The sequence below is a fragment of the Balaenoptera musculus genome, chromosome 5 (genome assembly GCF_009873245.2).
Source record: "Balaenoptera musculus isolate JJ_BM4_2016_0621 chromosome 5, mBalMus1.pri.v3, whole genome shotgun sequence".
In the NCBI taxonomy this organism is placed as follows: Eukaryota; Metazoa; Chordata; class Mammalia; order Artiodactyla; family Balaenopteridae; genus Balaenoptera; species Balaenoptera musculus.
This window is the reverse complement of record NC_045789.1, coordinates 109485321-109502142: the sequence shown is the minus strand read 5'-3', so window position 1 is coordinate 109502142 and position 16822 is coordinate 109485321. Positions and strand designations below refer to the sequence as shown.

Genomic DNA, 16822 nt, shown 5'->3' with positions numbered 1-16822 from the left:
TGGAAGATAAACATCTGACACACAAAAATGTACTACAGCATCAGCAGCTGGTCATCTGTCTGGAACTTCTCTCCCTCTTTCTCTGTTTTTCTTCCACTTTTTCTTTTCCTCACCTTGAAAAACTTAGAAGGTTTTTTTGTATCTGAGTAGAATTGTGTCCTCAATTTCCCCACCATCCAGGATAGGATGTAAAGAAAGTATCCTAATGGTGAAGACTTCAAAATGTTGGAATGATTCATTGTGCAACTTTGTGGTCTTTTAAAACTAGATAGAGTTTCATCAGTCTCAGATAATTTGCTTTAAAATAGAGGGCCACATAGTGATTTCTTTGGCATACATCCCCATCCCATAATTCCATGTCCTATAAAGTGAATTCACTTATTCAGTAAGTATTTATCACATTAAGATGTACAAAACACAATGTACTCCTAGTGTGAAACGAAAACGCTCCCCTCCCATTTATGAAGTCTGTTTTGCTAATTGTTCTAATGAATTGCATAATAATAATTGATTCATCATCCTATAACCTTTTATTAATACACTGTATATATTTACTCAGTACTGTGAAGGAAGCAGCTATTTTCCGTGATCTAGAAGAGTTTACAATCTAATTGCAGAGGAAAAAAATGTCTGCAAGGAATAACTAGATAATGAGGCCTAAGTGAATACAAATAGTACATGCTGTGCATTCAGCGATGAGGAAGGCTGGCTTTACCCAAGAATGCTTCTAGGAAGAGGTGAGTCCTAAAGGAAATAAATCATCTGAATTTATTTCTAAGGTCAAACCAAAGACTTACGAAGATCATCTTAATTAAAAAGATTTAAAAGCTCAGAGCCTCATGCTGCTGGTGCATTCAAGCATTGTGTCAAGAAATCCAGTACATGGACTAAAAATGGAGCAGCAAATCTCAAGTAGTCTAGTGGCAGAAGGCCCTGGGACTCAAGAGGGTTTACCGTTTGGTAAATCAGCTGTTACTTCCGAGAGCTCCACGGTGTCACAAGAGTATCAGGTCTCAGCGCTGGGGTAGAATTCACCAGGAGAGCAAATGAAATGGCTAAGAATTTGTGAAGGCATAGTTTAAGTCAAATGGTGTGCAGTGTAAAGTGTTACACTTGTATTTACTCAGCATGTTAACTATCTTAACTGGATCAGATATCAGTACTCTCTCCAAGTGCCCCTCTCCCTAAGTGCTAAACTAGAGTGTGATTCTCAAAGTTAATTGATGGAGGTGCCATCTGGACTCTCTTGAAAAAGTTTCAAATTTTAAAGAGGCAGGAATCAAGAAAGGGGCTCATTCTAGAATAATTCCTCAGTGTAGACATGCAAATTAAAGATCCTGAATGACATGAGACCAGCCTAAAAGAAACGAGGCATTTGACAGACAGTATTAATTCAAGAATTGTCAAATACATGACCGGCAGCATTAGTAGTCAGCTCTTCAGAGCACCTGCTCGTCCTACCTTCAGCTGATTTCTTCATCTTGGCCTTGTAACCACTAAGGAACTCCGTAGAGTGTGTTACATTTGAGAGATTCCAAGTTCTTTTGGAATGAATTAATCCAGGAAAAGATGTTGCGCGTTCAAGGCCCTGTGTTAATATTTCATTCCTAAAAGTTTTCAAGCTGAAACCATTAAGCTACTTTTGGCTCCAAGTGACAGAACCCCAACTCAAAATGGCTTAAACAATAAAGAAATTTATAGTTTTGTGTGGCAAAATAGTCAAAGGAGGAACTCTAGGCTTTGCTTCTATGCACTTTCCAAGAGCTGGCTTTGTCTTCTGACCACAGGCAAGCTGGTTGCAGTGGTTCCAGACCTCCCCTCTGGCGAGGCATCGGCAGATAGCAAACATAGGGACTGTCTTCTCCTGTATCCTCCTTAGCTGTGAGGAAACCGTCCCCAAAGCTTCCCAGCCACTTCCCCTGACACTTCATTGACCAGGATTGGGTTATATGTCCACTTCTGAAGCAGTCACTGGGAGTGAGATGGAATTGTCATTGTTAGCTTAAAGTAAGTATTTGGGGTGGGCAATTCTGCAAGAGGAGCTCCACAGCTTTAGTGACAGCTGAATTCAAATCAGCCACGGTATATTCATTTTAAAAACAAAATAAAGCTGAAGTACTCAATCAGAGGAGGAAGAAGGGAGTAGGTATATCAAAATAATCTGTGGAGATATTTCAAACCAGAGCTACTCTAATCCATTGAGTTTTTACGAATTAGACCAACTCCAGGTTACATGAACCTTCCTTCTAAATCCCCACCTCCCATTTACACACGCACGCACACACACACACCATTACCAACACCACCACCACTTAAAAAATCATAAATAACACTGCCAGATCAAACTGAAAGAACTTTATTTTGAATTAGTGCTCTTTGGGTTGCCAAGCCCTTTTCATTAAAAACAAGACCTCTAACTGTACGATAATAATGAGAGCTTCTTTTTATGGACATATTATTTGGCAACATATAATTTCATATTTTGTAATCACACTTAATCTTCAGGAAAATTCTTGCAGAATATGTATTACTCTTCTTATTTTACAGCCAATGAAACACAGGCACAGAAAGGTTAAGAAAGTTACCCAAGACCACACATCCAGTCAGTGCCAGAACTGGAATTCAAATTTAAATCTGTTTCATGTCAAAGCCTGGCCACTTTACTGCATGCAATTCCTGCTCTTTCAGTAATAAACATAAAGTAATAATGAGTAAAAGTGCAATAAGCTTTTATCATATTTATTCCCCAAAATTTCCCTATGCTCTATGTGCCTCTAAGTGACAGTGCTAATTAGCACCAACAACCCCTAAGTTTAAATTAAAGAAGAATGTTGACAGTGACTTGAAATTTGCTCACATGGGAATTTGGAGTGTAGAGAAACACAGAGTAATACTTGGATCTGCATGCACAGTTATCAGCTGAACTTGACCTTTTACCCCTGGAAGAGATTTGCTACCATTAAACTTCTTCAGGGGTGTGATAAAAGAAGGTAACATTTTCTTTTGGCCCCTCACATAAACATCGTCATTCTCCTGAAGTTTCCATATTAAATATTGACAGTTTCATTTTGGAGGTGGCAGCAGAAGAAAACACTACTTGAAATGCAGACATCTCTTTTTTTATTATCACCATTTCATATTCCTGGGCCACCTCCAATTACACTTATTTTTTATAAGCATTCAAGATTATCGTTTAACGAATCAACCAACAAAGGATTAATCTCCAAAATATATAAACAGCTCATGCAGCTCAATATTAAAAAACAAACAACCCAATCCAAAAATGGGCAGAAGACCTAAATAGACATTTCTCCAAAGAAGACTTACAGATGGCCAAGAAGCACATGAAAAGCTGCTCAACATCACTAATTATTAGAGAAATGCAAATCAAAACTACAATGAGGTGTCACCTCACACCAGTTAGAATGGGCATCATCAGAAAATCTACAAACAACAAATGCTGGAGAGGGTGTGGAGAAAAGAGAACCCTCTTGAACTGTTGGTGGGAATGTAAATTGATACAGCCAGGCACTATGGAGAACAGTATGGAGGTTCCTTAAAAAACTAAAAATAGAATTACCATATGATCCAGCAATCCCACTACTGGGCATATACCCAGAGAAAACCATAGTTCAAAAAACACATGCACCCCAATGTTCATTGCAGCACTATTTACAATAGCCAGGTCATGGAAGCAACCTAAATGCCCATCGACAGATGAATGGATAAAGAAGATGTGGTACATAAATACCATGGAATATTACTCAGCCACAAAAAGGAACGAAATTGGGTCATTTGTAGAGACGTGGATGGATCTAGAGGCTGTCATACAGAGTGAAGTAAGTCAGAAAGAGAAAAACAAATATCGTATATTAGCACATATATGTGGAACCTAGAAAAATGGTACAGATGAACCGGTTTGCAGGGCAGAAATAGAGACACAGATGTAGAGAACAAACGTATGGACACCAAGGGGGGACAGTGGCGGGGGCGTGGTGGTGGTGGTGGTGGGATGAACTGGGAGATTGGGATTAACAGATATACACTAATATGCATAAAATAGATAACTAGTAAGAACATGCTGTATAATAAAATAAATTTTAAAAAAAGATTATCATTTAAGCTGAGACAAACTCTGCTACTTAAATAGGTACATGGAGAGAGAGTGACGAGGTAGTAAATTCCTACCTTATCAGGCACTGAGTAGAAAGCATAAAAGTTTTTAAACCCTCTTTTTCAGAAAGGAAGCAAAACATACATGATTGTATTGATTTGACTTGATTCATGAATTCTGCAAATATTTACTGATGTGCCGGACACTATTATAAGCTGTGGGCATGCAGTAGGGAAAAAAGCCAGGGCCCTGGCACCCTAATGTGCAGATTCTAGTGAGGGGCTCAGCAGAGAATAGACAGGTTATAACGTGGGTATGTCTCCTGGTGTATGAGCACCGTGAAGTAAAATACAGCTCAGGTAAGGGCAGGTGCAGTCAAGGAGGAAGGGCTTGCTGAAGAGACATTTGGTAGGGGGAAAAAGAATTTTCTTATTACATTTTTGAAAAAGTAGTAACTTAAAATAATTAGTAACAAATACACATTTCACAGTAAGGCCAAAGAAACCCAAGCACCGCACCCTAGATATGCAAGTCCTTTTGCACCGCTGGGCAGACAGTCCTTCTTTCAAAGGTGATTCTGTAAAATATGCTAACATGGATTTCTTTTGCTGTATCACTGGCAGTGGCCCTGAAAGAGCCTGACTGTTTGGAATTTTGATAGAATGATACTTCAAATAGAGGCTTTAGCCGCAGGCCATCAGGGAAAGTGTGTAAATATAGGTGCTTGTTTATGATTTGCACTTTCACCTTTCATTATAGGGTGAAAAAGGAGCTATGGGAGAGCCGGGACCCCGAGGGCCGTATGGTCTTCCCGTGAGTTCTTTTGTCTCGCGATGGTGTTTCCCTTCAGCATGTATAGATGACCTGTCCCTGGCGTGGTTAACCCTCCCCTCGTGGGGAGACTAATCCCATCAGAGGAGCAAAGAACAATCCACTAATTCTCTTCAATGCCAGTGTAACTGGGTACTTCAGAGAGAGGTCATATTTGTGTCGTATTCTTACACTCACGTACAGACACCCACACGCTTCACCAGATTGAGAGGATCAGAGGTTGTCCATGAGATGGGCAGTGCTAACCTGAAAGGGGGCTTTTGACTGTCAGATAACCCCTCCCTGGGCCATCTGACCAGACCCATAATTGGCCCTTCCTTGGGAGGTCATTGTACCAGAAGTGGGTGTGGAAGCTTAATTTAAAAAACTCTCTTCAGACTTCATCTGTTCTCATATATTACTTACAAAAACTGCTCTTGCTAATAAAAGGTATTTCTCAAATTGATGTTTACGATGACTTTGATGTTTCTGACCTTTCTAAATTACCGTGATGACAAGTGATCTTCAGAACAGAGAAGGTTGATAGTGTGCTATCTTCTGAAAATTCTCAATTACACCCACTTCAAATTGAGGGCCTCGGGTTTGCTTCCGAATATTATCTTTGGGATAATTGTAAATGATTTGATGGGGTAGGGTAGGACTACAGTAGAAACATATACTGTTGTCTCAAGGTTTTTAACCCCTATGTATTTTCCACGTACCTTGTACTTTCTAGTTTTTATGAATTGAAATAATAAGCTCAAACCATGATTACTTGAGTGCTAAAAGAGACGCTGATTTTGAAATAGATTTTGAAATCCAATTGGTGGAATCAAAGCAACTTCTCAGCAACTTTTAGGTGGATTTGTTGTGTGACCCTGGTCAGTGCCCTGAAAATCTGCTCCACAGGGCTGAATTGATCATCCTTGCACAGCAGTATTTATTCCTTCTATAATAGGGGATTTTTAATTTACAAACAGTTTTTAAGCTGTGATCTTCACACCCGCAATATTTATAGACAAGGTGTACGTCTAGCCAAATTAATATTGTATTTAACAATAAACAGTTTTCACATTCTTTACACACTTATGAGCTAACTACTAAGTTGTCAAACTAAAGTAGCATAGATTTGCTTATTCTGTTAGTGCTGGTGTGTTTTTAAATCAACTAAACAGTATTTTTGCGTTTGACTTACTCTTAGATTGATAACTTGAATACCAAGCATTAAACTTCAGCAAAATATCAGACTATTTAACCTGATACATAATGAAACATTTTCATGACCCTTACCTGCAACATTAGCAGTCACTTCACTTGATTTAGTGAAAGAAATTTGTGTTACTAATCAATAGAGAATCTTTTCCACATTTCTGAATTAGTTGTTTTTATACTAGTGTTGTATGTCCGGGCAGCCTTAAATAGAATAATAACCTATTCATGAAACTTAGGAACACTAATGTAACTACTATGATTCTTTGGCAGGGGAAAGATGGAGAGCCTGGTCTTGATGTAAGTAATACCTACAATAAACATCTTCCCATTATAATAGATGCTGATGGTCTCCATCATCAATAACAGCAAGAATACTTCTAATTTTTTTCTGTGCACATAGTTATGCGTACAGCATATATTGCTGTGCGTGTAGACAGCAATATGAAATACACCACTAGGGTTGGCATGAGATAGACATAAAAGCAAAAAGCATACTTATCTAGTATGAAATGAATAACTGACAGTTGATAGAGGCACTTCAAAATACTTTCCCAAATTAGAGACACTCAACATGAGTGGTTAAATTACTTATTTTAAAATATGCATAAAATCGAAGTATGTTTCACATGCTACCCTTAGAGAATGGTATGTTTATTCTCAAAGCTATTATGCAGTATTTTTCTTTTTAGCATAAGGTCCCTATATATCTTATAGTAACATAATTCTATAAAAATAGAGAATGTCAAAAGTCAATCCCTCCTAAAATGATTACTGCTCATCCTGTATTATGTGAATAATAGCAGTAGCAAAAAGTAATAGTAGTTACTCTTTATTGGGCACCAGTTGTGTGCAGACATCATTCTGGTACTTTATATATATCATCACATTTAATGTCACACCAGCAGATGTGTAGTATTGATAGATATTAACCTCGTTTTATGGTCAAAGGACTAAAATGGTGAAGAAAGTTTGCCCGCAGTCACACAAATCAGAGAACTTGCCAGGATTCAAACTAGGATCCTGATATTCTCTCCACTATACATTTCTTTGGAGAAAAAGCAAGAAACCTTTTGTTTACAGATACTTGAGATGTTAGGAAACTGTTATTTCTAAGTGCCACTTTACCCATCTAAGTTTTGAGATTTGAGGGCATGCCATGTTTCTTTATATTTGCGTTCAGAAACATGAATTTCTTAAGGTTTTTTTCAATATGGTGTTGCCACAGTTATACCAATAGATCTTTTTGGTTTGCTTTTTATCCTATAGGGTTTCCCTGGTCCACGAGGCGAGAAGGGTGATCTAGGAGAAAAGGGGGAAAAGGTGACCTCTCCAGCCTAGCATGCGCCTGTTTGATTTTTCTGCTTCTGTCTGCTTTGCTGTTCAACCTGTGTGATTCTTTCATACGTCTAATCTTTCTCCATCCTGTGCTCCAAAAACACTCTGATGTCTGATCTGAGGAAACAGATCTTCACAGAGGAATAAAGAAGGCTACACTGCAAGAAATAAGGGCACTGTTAGCACAGAAGAAAAGAATTATAATCCCCAGATATCTGGGCTACAATCTTTGGACTACCTGACACCAATTAATTGAAAGATGAAGTTTTCAGGGGTTTTTGAAAATGGGGGTGGGGGGAGGCATTTATGACATTAAGTAAAATTAAGTAGCACAAATCTGCAACAGTCTTCTGGCAGAGCTCAGCTAACCCTGTAAAGCCAACATCTCATTTATCTTCACAACATTCCCAGTAGAGACAGAAGATATGTCCTGTATCTTGATTTTTTTTTGATTGGAAAGTGGAAGGCAAGCCGTATGCCCGATAAACCCAATGAGTCCATTACGCAGGGACCAGGACTTGTTGCCTTCGGACGCTGTAGGTATTTTTAAGTGAAGATATTGGTGTATGTTATGAGATTGATATTTAGGTCCTATCTCAAGACCGTCAGCTCCAGGGGATAAGGACCCAATATCAAGCAAAATGGTTTTATGTCTGGAAGCAAAATGTGGATTATGGATTTTTTTTAAACCACTTTTTCTTCTTCAAAGAATAGTTTTTTTATACTGGACACAGCTGAAAAAGGGAAAAAAGTTTTTAAAACCTCAGCACCTCAATAGAATAATGAAAATCTTAAAGTGGCTGAAATGGTACCTTCATAATTCAGATTTAAACCAATTCTATTTCTCAGATTAATTTATGTCCTACTCTACTTAACCACACTATCTTCAAAACCCTATAAATTCTCTTTAACAGTGAAGTTCATAGCTGTTGAAAAGCAAGGCCAAATGAGAGTTGCCAAAAAAAAAAAAGGATATTAAGCCTGCTGTGTATTCCTTGGGCATTACTTAGCTTCCCATTGCTAGGAAAGCTCATGTGAGTTGTTATATGAAAGCACCACCATCATCATTGTCAATATCGTCACATTTATTGAACACTTATTATGTTTTTCCAAGAGCCTTACATAAAAGAAGTCTTTTAATCCTCATAACAACACCCTAAGTTTGGTGCTTTTATTGTCCCCATTTCATAGACAAGGAAACTGAGGCATAAAAAAAGTTCTTTTATTCTGAATTGTAAATTCTAACTGTAAAATATATGCGTTTTGAGATAAATTGTACATGCAGTCTTTTAGCCCAAGGTGTCTCTGCGTGCTTTCAAGGTTATAGGCATTTATTTTATATTTACCGAATGGGTTGTATGAGTCAAAAACCTTATTCACTCAAAAGTATGTCACCATTATGAAGATATTCATTCTAATGATCTTTTAAACAAAGAAGAAATTACTGGTATTATAACTTATGAAAACCTAAAGCTACAAATTTAATCTTCAGAATAATGTTAATCACCCATACAAAAATATTTCCATATTTCAGATTCCATAATTAGAAGTTTTATATTTAGGGAAATTAGATACAAATGTGAATACTTTTTGTATATCATTCTTTGACATGGGAGACAAAAATTAGCAAGAGCCCTTATGTGTTCATACCCACAAAGACAGATAGTTACAAAGCTATGCTGATTAATAATAACACTGACACATTATCCTCTGTAAAATAGTGTCTGTTTTCCATAAAGCTTGAGGTTTACTAAAATATTACTGAAAAACGATTCCCAGAGCCTGTTATAGTCAACATTCATATGACAACACTTTCCATTGAGTGATTAATCTGAGTTGATTAACCAATCAAAAAATGAATTGAGTCCAAAATTAATAATACCCGACACATCTGGTGTCAGTCAGGCCTATGTGAAGAAGAGTCCACTCCCTCCCAAATAAGTTTAAATCAATTTTACATCACGGCAATGATGTTACTTGCTGAGAAAGAATGTTGATTCATCTTGCACGAGTAAGCAATTTACTCCCGAAAGCTCCTCCCATCTTACTTCTTATCACACCTGCTCTCATTTCATTTCACCCTGGCATCTCGGGTCTTTGTTTTTGATCATGATCAACTAAACCACACAGAAGTTCTGTCTTTCCCCGCTATTAGAGAAACCCAAATGGCTTTGATTCTGAGCCTTCTGATGCAATGTTTTTGGCACACAGGAGATAAATGTGGAGCTTTCACTCACACAGAAAGAATGCATTAATTTGAGTGCATATCTCATCTATATCTGTTATGTATATGTCTTTGAATATTCATGTTGTTTCGCTTCTGAAATTATTCAGACTTATTGTATCTGCCATCCTGATTGCAGAATGAATACACTAATTTAAATATGTATTGCATAGTATTTTGTATTCTGTATTGCACCAGCTTCTTGTCTATAAATATGCAGATATTTATGTTAATGTGAAACAGCTGAGGTGCATTCCTTACTTCTCCTCCTTTTGCCTCCTTTCTTAATTCCTCCATCCCTATGATCTATGCAGATTTCCACAACCTTTACCTTGATTCCTAAATACTAATTTCCATGGCTACATTCCCACTCCGTAATTATCCTGCCTACCTCATTTTTAGCATTAGCTCAACTGAATCCATACTGCTTTTCCTCTCTTGAACAGAATTTTTTTTTGTTTTTTTGGCTTTTGTTACCTTGTGAGCAAGCTGGAAACCCATTTACCATTGTGAACACCTGGCATGAGACCAATAACAGTGAATTAAAGAACATCTTTGAGTTTATAAACAAGTCTGTTTCTCCAAGTGGCATTGCTGAGAAATCTTAGCACTTTTAAAATTTGTTTATCTGACTTACTAAGGAAAGTATTTGCTTTTAGTTTCCTTAAAAAGAATGTTAAAAGAAAGAGTGTATTTTAAACACACTGAATATGTTTAAATGAGAACCAACTACAAAAAATAATGTCAGAAAGTTGGATTCATTTCAAAAAGATAGAAGCTGCCAGTATTTTTCCCTTTTCCTCTGGCTCAGTGTAGCTTTCATCTGTTATAGGATTAGAAAAAAATCAAGTTGGCAGGTACTGAAAATTGGGTGAAGTCTCTGAACTTCACTGCCACTGACTGGATTCAATACAGTCGGTGTCTGTCATCTTCACCAAAGCGGTGGCGGGAACACCTCATTCACAAGGACCACGGCACTGGGGTCTAAGTCAGCACTGATCCTCCTTTCTGATGTGTCAGCCTTCAAGTTCTTCTTTCATCTTGTTGAATCTTTTTAATAAAATCCTGTACATCACTGCCCGGAATCCACTGCCACTCTAGAAGTCTGTTATTTTTCATAATATCATGCCTTACCTAAACCAGAAAACAGTGGTAAATGCCCTTCCAGACTTTTATTGGCTAAACCATCTTTTGAATCACCGTTACTCTCCCCCCCCCCCCCAAATAAAACCTGTCTTATTGAAACCCTTGTATCCACAGGGGGAAAAGGGAAAGAAAGGCAAAAAGGGGCCTAAAGGGGAGAAAGGAGAACAGGGTGCTCCTGGATTAGATGCACCCTGCCCGTTGGTATGTCTGACTCATGCAACCGTCTCCAGATGTCACATGCGGAGGCGAAGCTGGGAGAGGAGCAAACTGGAGGGACCGCACCAGCGGGGGTTCTGACTGGCGCCTTTTAACGTAGACTTTAAGGTCCCAGAAACATCGATATCAGGTGGTCAGTGTGTCCCACCCCTTGTCTCTGGCCACCAGCTGTGCCTGGTTTCTCAGCACTCGAGTACTGATGTGCACCCGGGGCGTGAATGCAGGCTCGGAGGAGGAACCAGTGCGCCTCCGTCCTGCTCCGGAGAGCAGGTCCCCGTTCCCAGACAAGCCCTAGTTGCAGGACCACATCAAGCTCTGTTTTATTTTGTCCAGCGTCACTAGATGTTACCTTGCCCTTCAGAGTTGCTCCTCTCCCAGCCTTTTGTTACTGTGGTTATTTCATTAGCAGAAATTGTGCTTACGTGATTTCTTCTGTTTAGTAACGTTATGAGTTAATCTTTACAAACAGGGATTCCGTGGCGTTAAGGGGGAAAAAGGGGAGCCAGGCCAGCCTGGCCTGGATGGGCTGGACGCCCCTTGCCAATTGGTACAGTATTTCTCTTTCCTACCGCCCTGCATGCAGTGCCTTTGTTTATTACATATTCATCTCTCTCAGTGTAAAGTGGCACTTCTGGAGCGAGCTTTACACGATAAACACGCGACATGCATGTGCATGAATCGCTCCTTCAGTGACTCTGCAGAGTGAAAAGAACATGCACGCATTTCAATCAGTGACTGCAAATGAACCTCCTGACATTGTTCTCACAACGGACATGGCTGCCACGTCTGTGTTCGGGGAAATGTCAATTTATCTAATAACCATTTCAAGATGACATTAAAAGTGCATAAAAATCTTCTATGTAAAGGTACAACTAGGCTATAACTTTGGGTTTTACCCCTAAAGTTAGCTTTTTTTTTTTTTTTTTTTTCCTTAAAAGAAATAAAGTCATTTTTGCCTCTTTCACCAAATTTCTGTCAGGCTGTAAATAAGACCAAACCTACATAGTTAAGCTTCTGTGGTCAAGACTTAACCAATTCAAAGGAATGCCGTTAAGAGACCGTAGGGGAGAAAACCAAACTTCTCTGAGCTTCTAAAGATAATAGTCTTGCAGCCCAAACCCTCTTCTTTGTCACATAACCTTTTCAATTTAATGGTCCCTCCTTTTGAAACTCACTTTCCTAAAGTAGACAGATCTCCCCTACCTCCATTGGCATGTCTAAATCCTTATACTAAAATCTAAAATTCTACCGGGTGATCCTTCTCCTTGTACCAATCTGGCATTACCGATTTTTTTCCCAAATATCTTATAAAGTTATTTCAAGGTGTTGGTTTTTTTTTTTACATTTAAAAAGAAAGTGTATGCAAATTTTCTGAGGTGTAAAGGAAAACTTTTTATGACTGTGTTGATGGTTATACTTGGTCTGCATGTTCTTATATTATTCTTAAATACTAAGCATGATTCTTTAAAGATAAATTTGTTTCTCAAGTCTTTTAAGAGATTGTATTGTAGAAGAAAATTTTATTCAGTCAATAATTGCAATTAGAAAATGTCAATATGATATGCCCAGTCTTTGATTTTGTTTGCTTGGTATTGACAATAAATAGTATTTTACAATCATTTTGTTGGAGGAAAACACAAGCATGCTTCATAATATATCAACTCTTCCTGCCTTATTTATATCATTTGTATCTGAAGAGTGCTTACCCTTTAAGTGAAAATAAATTTTGCAACATTTAAGAATACCTTGTTTATTCAGAATTTGTTAATTGGCTTCTGAAGAATTTTAATTTAAAAATTGAGAAAGACTATGGATAACATTTTACTATAAAGATATAGACTGGCTGCCTGTCTTTTAATTCAATCAATTTAATGTTTTACTCTATCTGCTTTAAATACAGAAAAGTTGAAAGATACTCCATATGGAGAGCTATAAACTTCAGATAGAAATGGTTCACCACTGATTCCTCATCATTATCATGCATTCAACCATAGAACATAGTGACCAGGAAGAGAAGTTATTTCCATTAATTGAATAAAGATAATTATAAAATGCGTTCTAATGAAATTAAGAGAAATAGTACAGATTTATTATCTAGAGATATAACTAAGTAGACCACTAGGTTTTACAAATTATTATTCAAAGTTAAGTATAAATCTTTCTATATTTTATTTATTTGAAAAATGTGTACTCACTTTGGAAAACATTCGAATTTTCGTCCTTTTAACTAATGTTGGGTAATATCTTGGGAGTTGATTATTAGTAAAAGATGCCTATGACTAAAGCCATCTAACAGGTAGATATTCATTTTTAAGCCTCTGTGCATATTAATTATGAAGTATGATCACTTTCGTGGAACCTGAGGAATTCTTATTCTTCTTTTTAAAATAGGGGCCAGATGGATTACCCATGCCTGGCTGTTGGCAAAAGGTAGGCTTTACGGAATTATTTCTAAAAGAAGCACTGTCCCTTTCTCTTTACCTGGCCTAGCCTTTTCCATTTAGAACAGAGTTTTTGAATTTGACATTGCTGAAAGGTGTTTGGGTATTAAAAAGCAAAAGATCCCATCTCTAGAATATCTTTTGATGGTGTTTGCTGCTGATTTCTTCCTAAACTGATGAGTAAAAATAATTCCTGGCAAACACTGTAATTTGGAACCTTCCCTATTTAATCTTTTCTTCAGAATGGAAAGGGGCAGTGCATCTTGACAATGGTTTGCTTGTCTCAAACTCCTTTTCCTCCTACTGTTTAAAATTATTCTTAATTGTGATTCTTTTTCTGTTTATACTCAGTTACTTAGGCAAATATGCAAATACATGGTAGAACCCTGTCAATATTAGTCACAAAGCTGAGAAAGCAGAAAATGTAAGCATAATTTTCTTTTCTTCGATGATGTCTTGATTTATTTAGGAGAATCTGGTTATATTTACGTTGGTGTCCTTGACGATATCATTTTGCTCTAGCCTCTACATGTGGCCACCCATAGTCACTGTGTATGTATTCAGCAGAGAAGGGAAATTATTCTTCATAGAGGACCTTCTTGTACAAAGGCTGTGTGATAAGCCCTTTCATATAGGATTTCATATTAATCCTCTTGATAACCCTATAGTGTATTATTATCGTGAATGATGCCAGTGAGGAAAGTAAAATTCAGAGAAGTTAAGTAACTTCCAAGGACACAGAGCTAGTATGTAACAGAACTAGAAGTAGACAATGGAAAGCAATGGCAGAACTTTAAGGAGGGAAGAGATCTGTATGCGCTGTGCCTTTCAGAGAATACCCGACCTTTACACAGTAACGGTGCGCACCTAATTATAAAGGACTGTGCATATGCTACCTAAGGTTAAAGGAATTCTACTGATGTGAAAATGAGCCAGAGGGAAGTATACATGCTCTTTCATCATTTTGAAATTTTTTTCTCTAACACCTGTGGCTTCTTTGGTCATTTTTGATAGGCTTTGCTTCATTGGCAAGCCTACAGCAAAACTATGTAGGATTGCAAAAAGATGAGGAGAGACTTATTTTCCTCTCATCTCATCAACTCCATTTGTGAGGAGATCCTGTGAAACTCACTCTCTTGCTTAACTACTTTCACCCCACTTGTTGAGGGAAAGAAAATCCTTCTCTCCCATTTATTTAGTAGCTTCCCATACTCCACTTTCAGCCTGTCAGATCATTAGCTCCATCACAGCTGAGGTCAAGTGGTTTTTGGGAAGATGAGGCTATCATTATATTCTTCTTCACCTGAGAAAACTATCCTTTTACCATCATAACCCCTGTTCTCAGAATTTTTAATACCTTCTTGAGCTGGAATTACCATTTGCTCTTTAACCTTTGCCCTGTAATCTAATACTATAATGATTTTTTAATCCAGTCATTGGCACACTTTACATGGAGAGAGATGTGAAGGGCTTGCTTTATCCAGCCTCTGACACTACTCAGCACTTGGGTTCACATCATTTTTGGCTGCTTCTAAATCACTTCCTTTTTTGTGAAGGCAAAAAAATAAGGGCAGCAAGCAAAGGATTCATCATCTTTTTGGTTCATAAAATGGCCAAACCTAGTAATATGAGCTAATATGAGTAGCTCAGAAAATCAGAAATTTACCTCTTAAGTGCTTATTTTTCCTCAGAATATACACTATGCTCTACATAAGATTAAGGCTGTCTTAAATCCAGCCTCTTTTTATATAAAGACTAATGCACAATGTTGTAAATCAACTATACTTCAATAAAATTTTTTAAATGGTAAAAAAAAATCATAACTCAATGATAAAGCTTCAGTATCGCTCACCACACTCCCCAACACAATCAAATGCAAACAATAGTGATTATCCTTCCCCAACACCCCGTCCCCCCAAAAAAGAAGAAAGAAACAATTAGAAAAATGAAATGTTCTATTGAATATAATCTCTTATGTGGTCAACTTAGCTATCTCAAATACACTGTTGGTCAAATCAAATTAATTTTTGAATGATATTTTTAAAAGAAAGCCAGTAGATTACTCAGTCCTGTTTTAGTGGACTACTTTTTTAAACATTATGTTTAGTAGTCTCTAGAGCACAGTGGTAAATGTTTGACTGAAAATTCAGATTGTAGCCACAGTAGAAATCACTGTGAACAAGTCCTGTTAGTCATACTACTCTCAATAATAGTTTTTCCATGTAAAACTATTTGATCTTTGTTTAAATTACTTTTCTTTCTAGATATAGTTCAGTTTTCTAAATTTCGAAGAATAATGACATACTAATTCACACTGTAATTCATACAGTGAGTAAATGGCAGAATTTATGGTTAGGAAAATACTTACAAGCTATTAAAGTTATCATCTGTCCTTATCCAGAGATTAAAAGCTATTTAATAGGAAAAATACCTATAGCCTTCATATTTTTTAATGTTTCATGAAATTTCATTTTTCCAGATAGGGCTGACAGGTTTGCAACAGAATCTTCCTAAAGTTAAGGTGACAGATTTTTTAAATTAAGTTTTAAAGTCTGGGGGAAAAAAGAATCTTTAAAATTCTGGAGATTATTTACAAAACATTGGTTTCTCAAAAAAATGCATCTGTTTGAAATTTGAGATAAGTGGGAGTTTGGAGAAAGGAATATTTCCTGTAGACACATTCTCTGGCCTTGGCATGATGTGTGTAACATTGAGTGAACTTCATTTCTAAAGATCAGAATGTACCCAGCCTCTTAAGCACACTTAATATAGCATCTATTTTTACTGAAGAGAGAAAAGCAAATATTTTTAATTATTGAACTGAAAGATGACTCTGAAGATGAGTCACCATTGTGGTGGGGAGATGAAGAGATCTTTATTATTCTCCTTCTCTGGACATTCTACTTTTCTCACTGATTTTTCTTTGAGTAAAAGTGAAGATTGTCACCAACATCTGCTCTATAAGTTATACCTCAAAGACCATTGTTCCTCTGTTCTCTCAGACTTAACTTCAGTTCTAGGAAAACCTTAGTAATTATGGCTGCTCAAAACAAGGAACCAGACATTTCCAGATCCTTATATCACAATAGAACCTATAACACAGCTTGAAGACCTGACAGCAGAGAGGTCTGCCCTGCATGCCCTTCACAGCAGGGCAGGGCCAGAAAAAGGAAAGGGGAAACCAGAACCCAAAGGGAGTAGAGTGTTAGAGTTGGGCACTGGTGAAGTGAACAATGCCACTGAGGTCAGAATCCTCAACCTTTTCCACAGTTGTGTTTTAATGCTTGGAGAAGATTATATAAGCCATATATAGGACATGTTTTT

General features: G+C 37.3%; 1 protein-coding gene across 7 annotated transcripts in view; it reads left to right on the top strand.

The window, feature by feature from the left end:
• Positions 1–16822, top strand: part of COL25A1 (collagen type XXV alpha 1 chain) — a 478809-nt gene that overhangs the window by 456502 nt on the left and 5485 nt on the right. For all 7 annotated transcript variants that reach the window (XM_036853780.1, XM_036853776.1, XM_036853781.1 and 4 more), the window contains 5 exons: positions 4874–4927; positions 6407–6433; positions 7403–7456; positions 11527–11604; positions 13449–13487. In XM_036853780.1, the coding sequence (XP_036709675.1) occupies positions 4874–4927; positions 6407–6433; positions 7403–7456; positions 11527–11604; positions 13449–13487 (252 nt within the window). The remainder of the gene's footprint in view (positions 1–4873; positions 4928–6406; positions 6434–7402; positions 7457–11526; positions 11605–13448; positions 13488–16822) is intronic.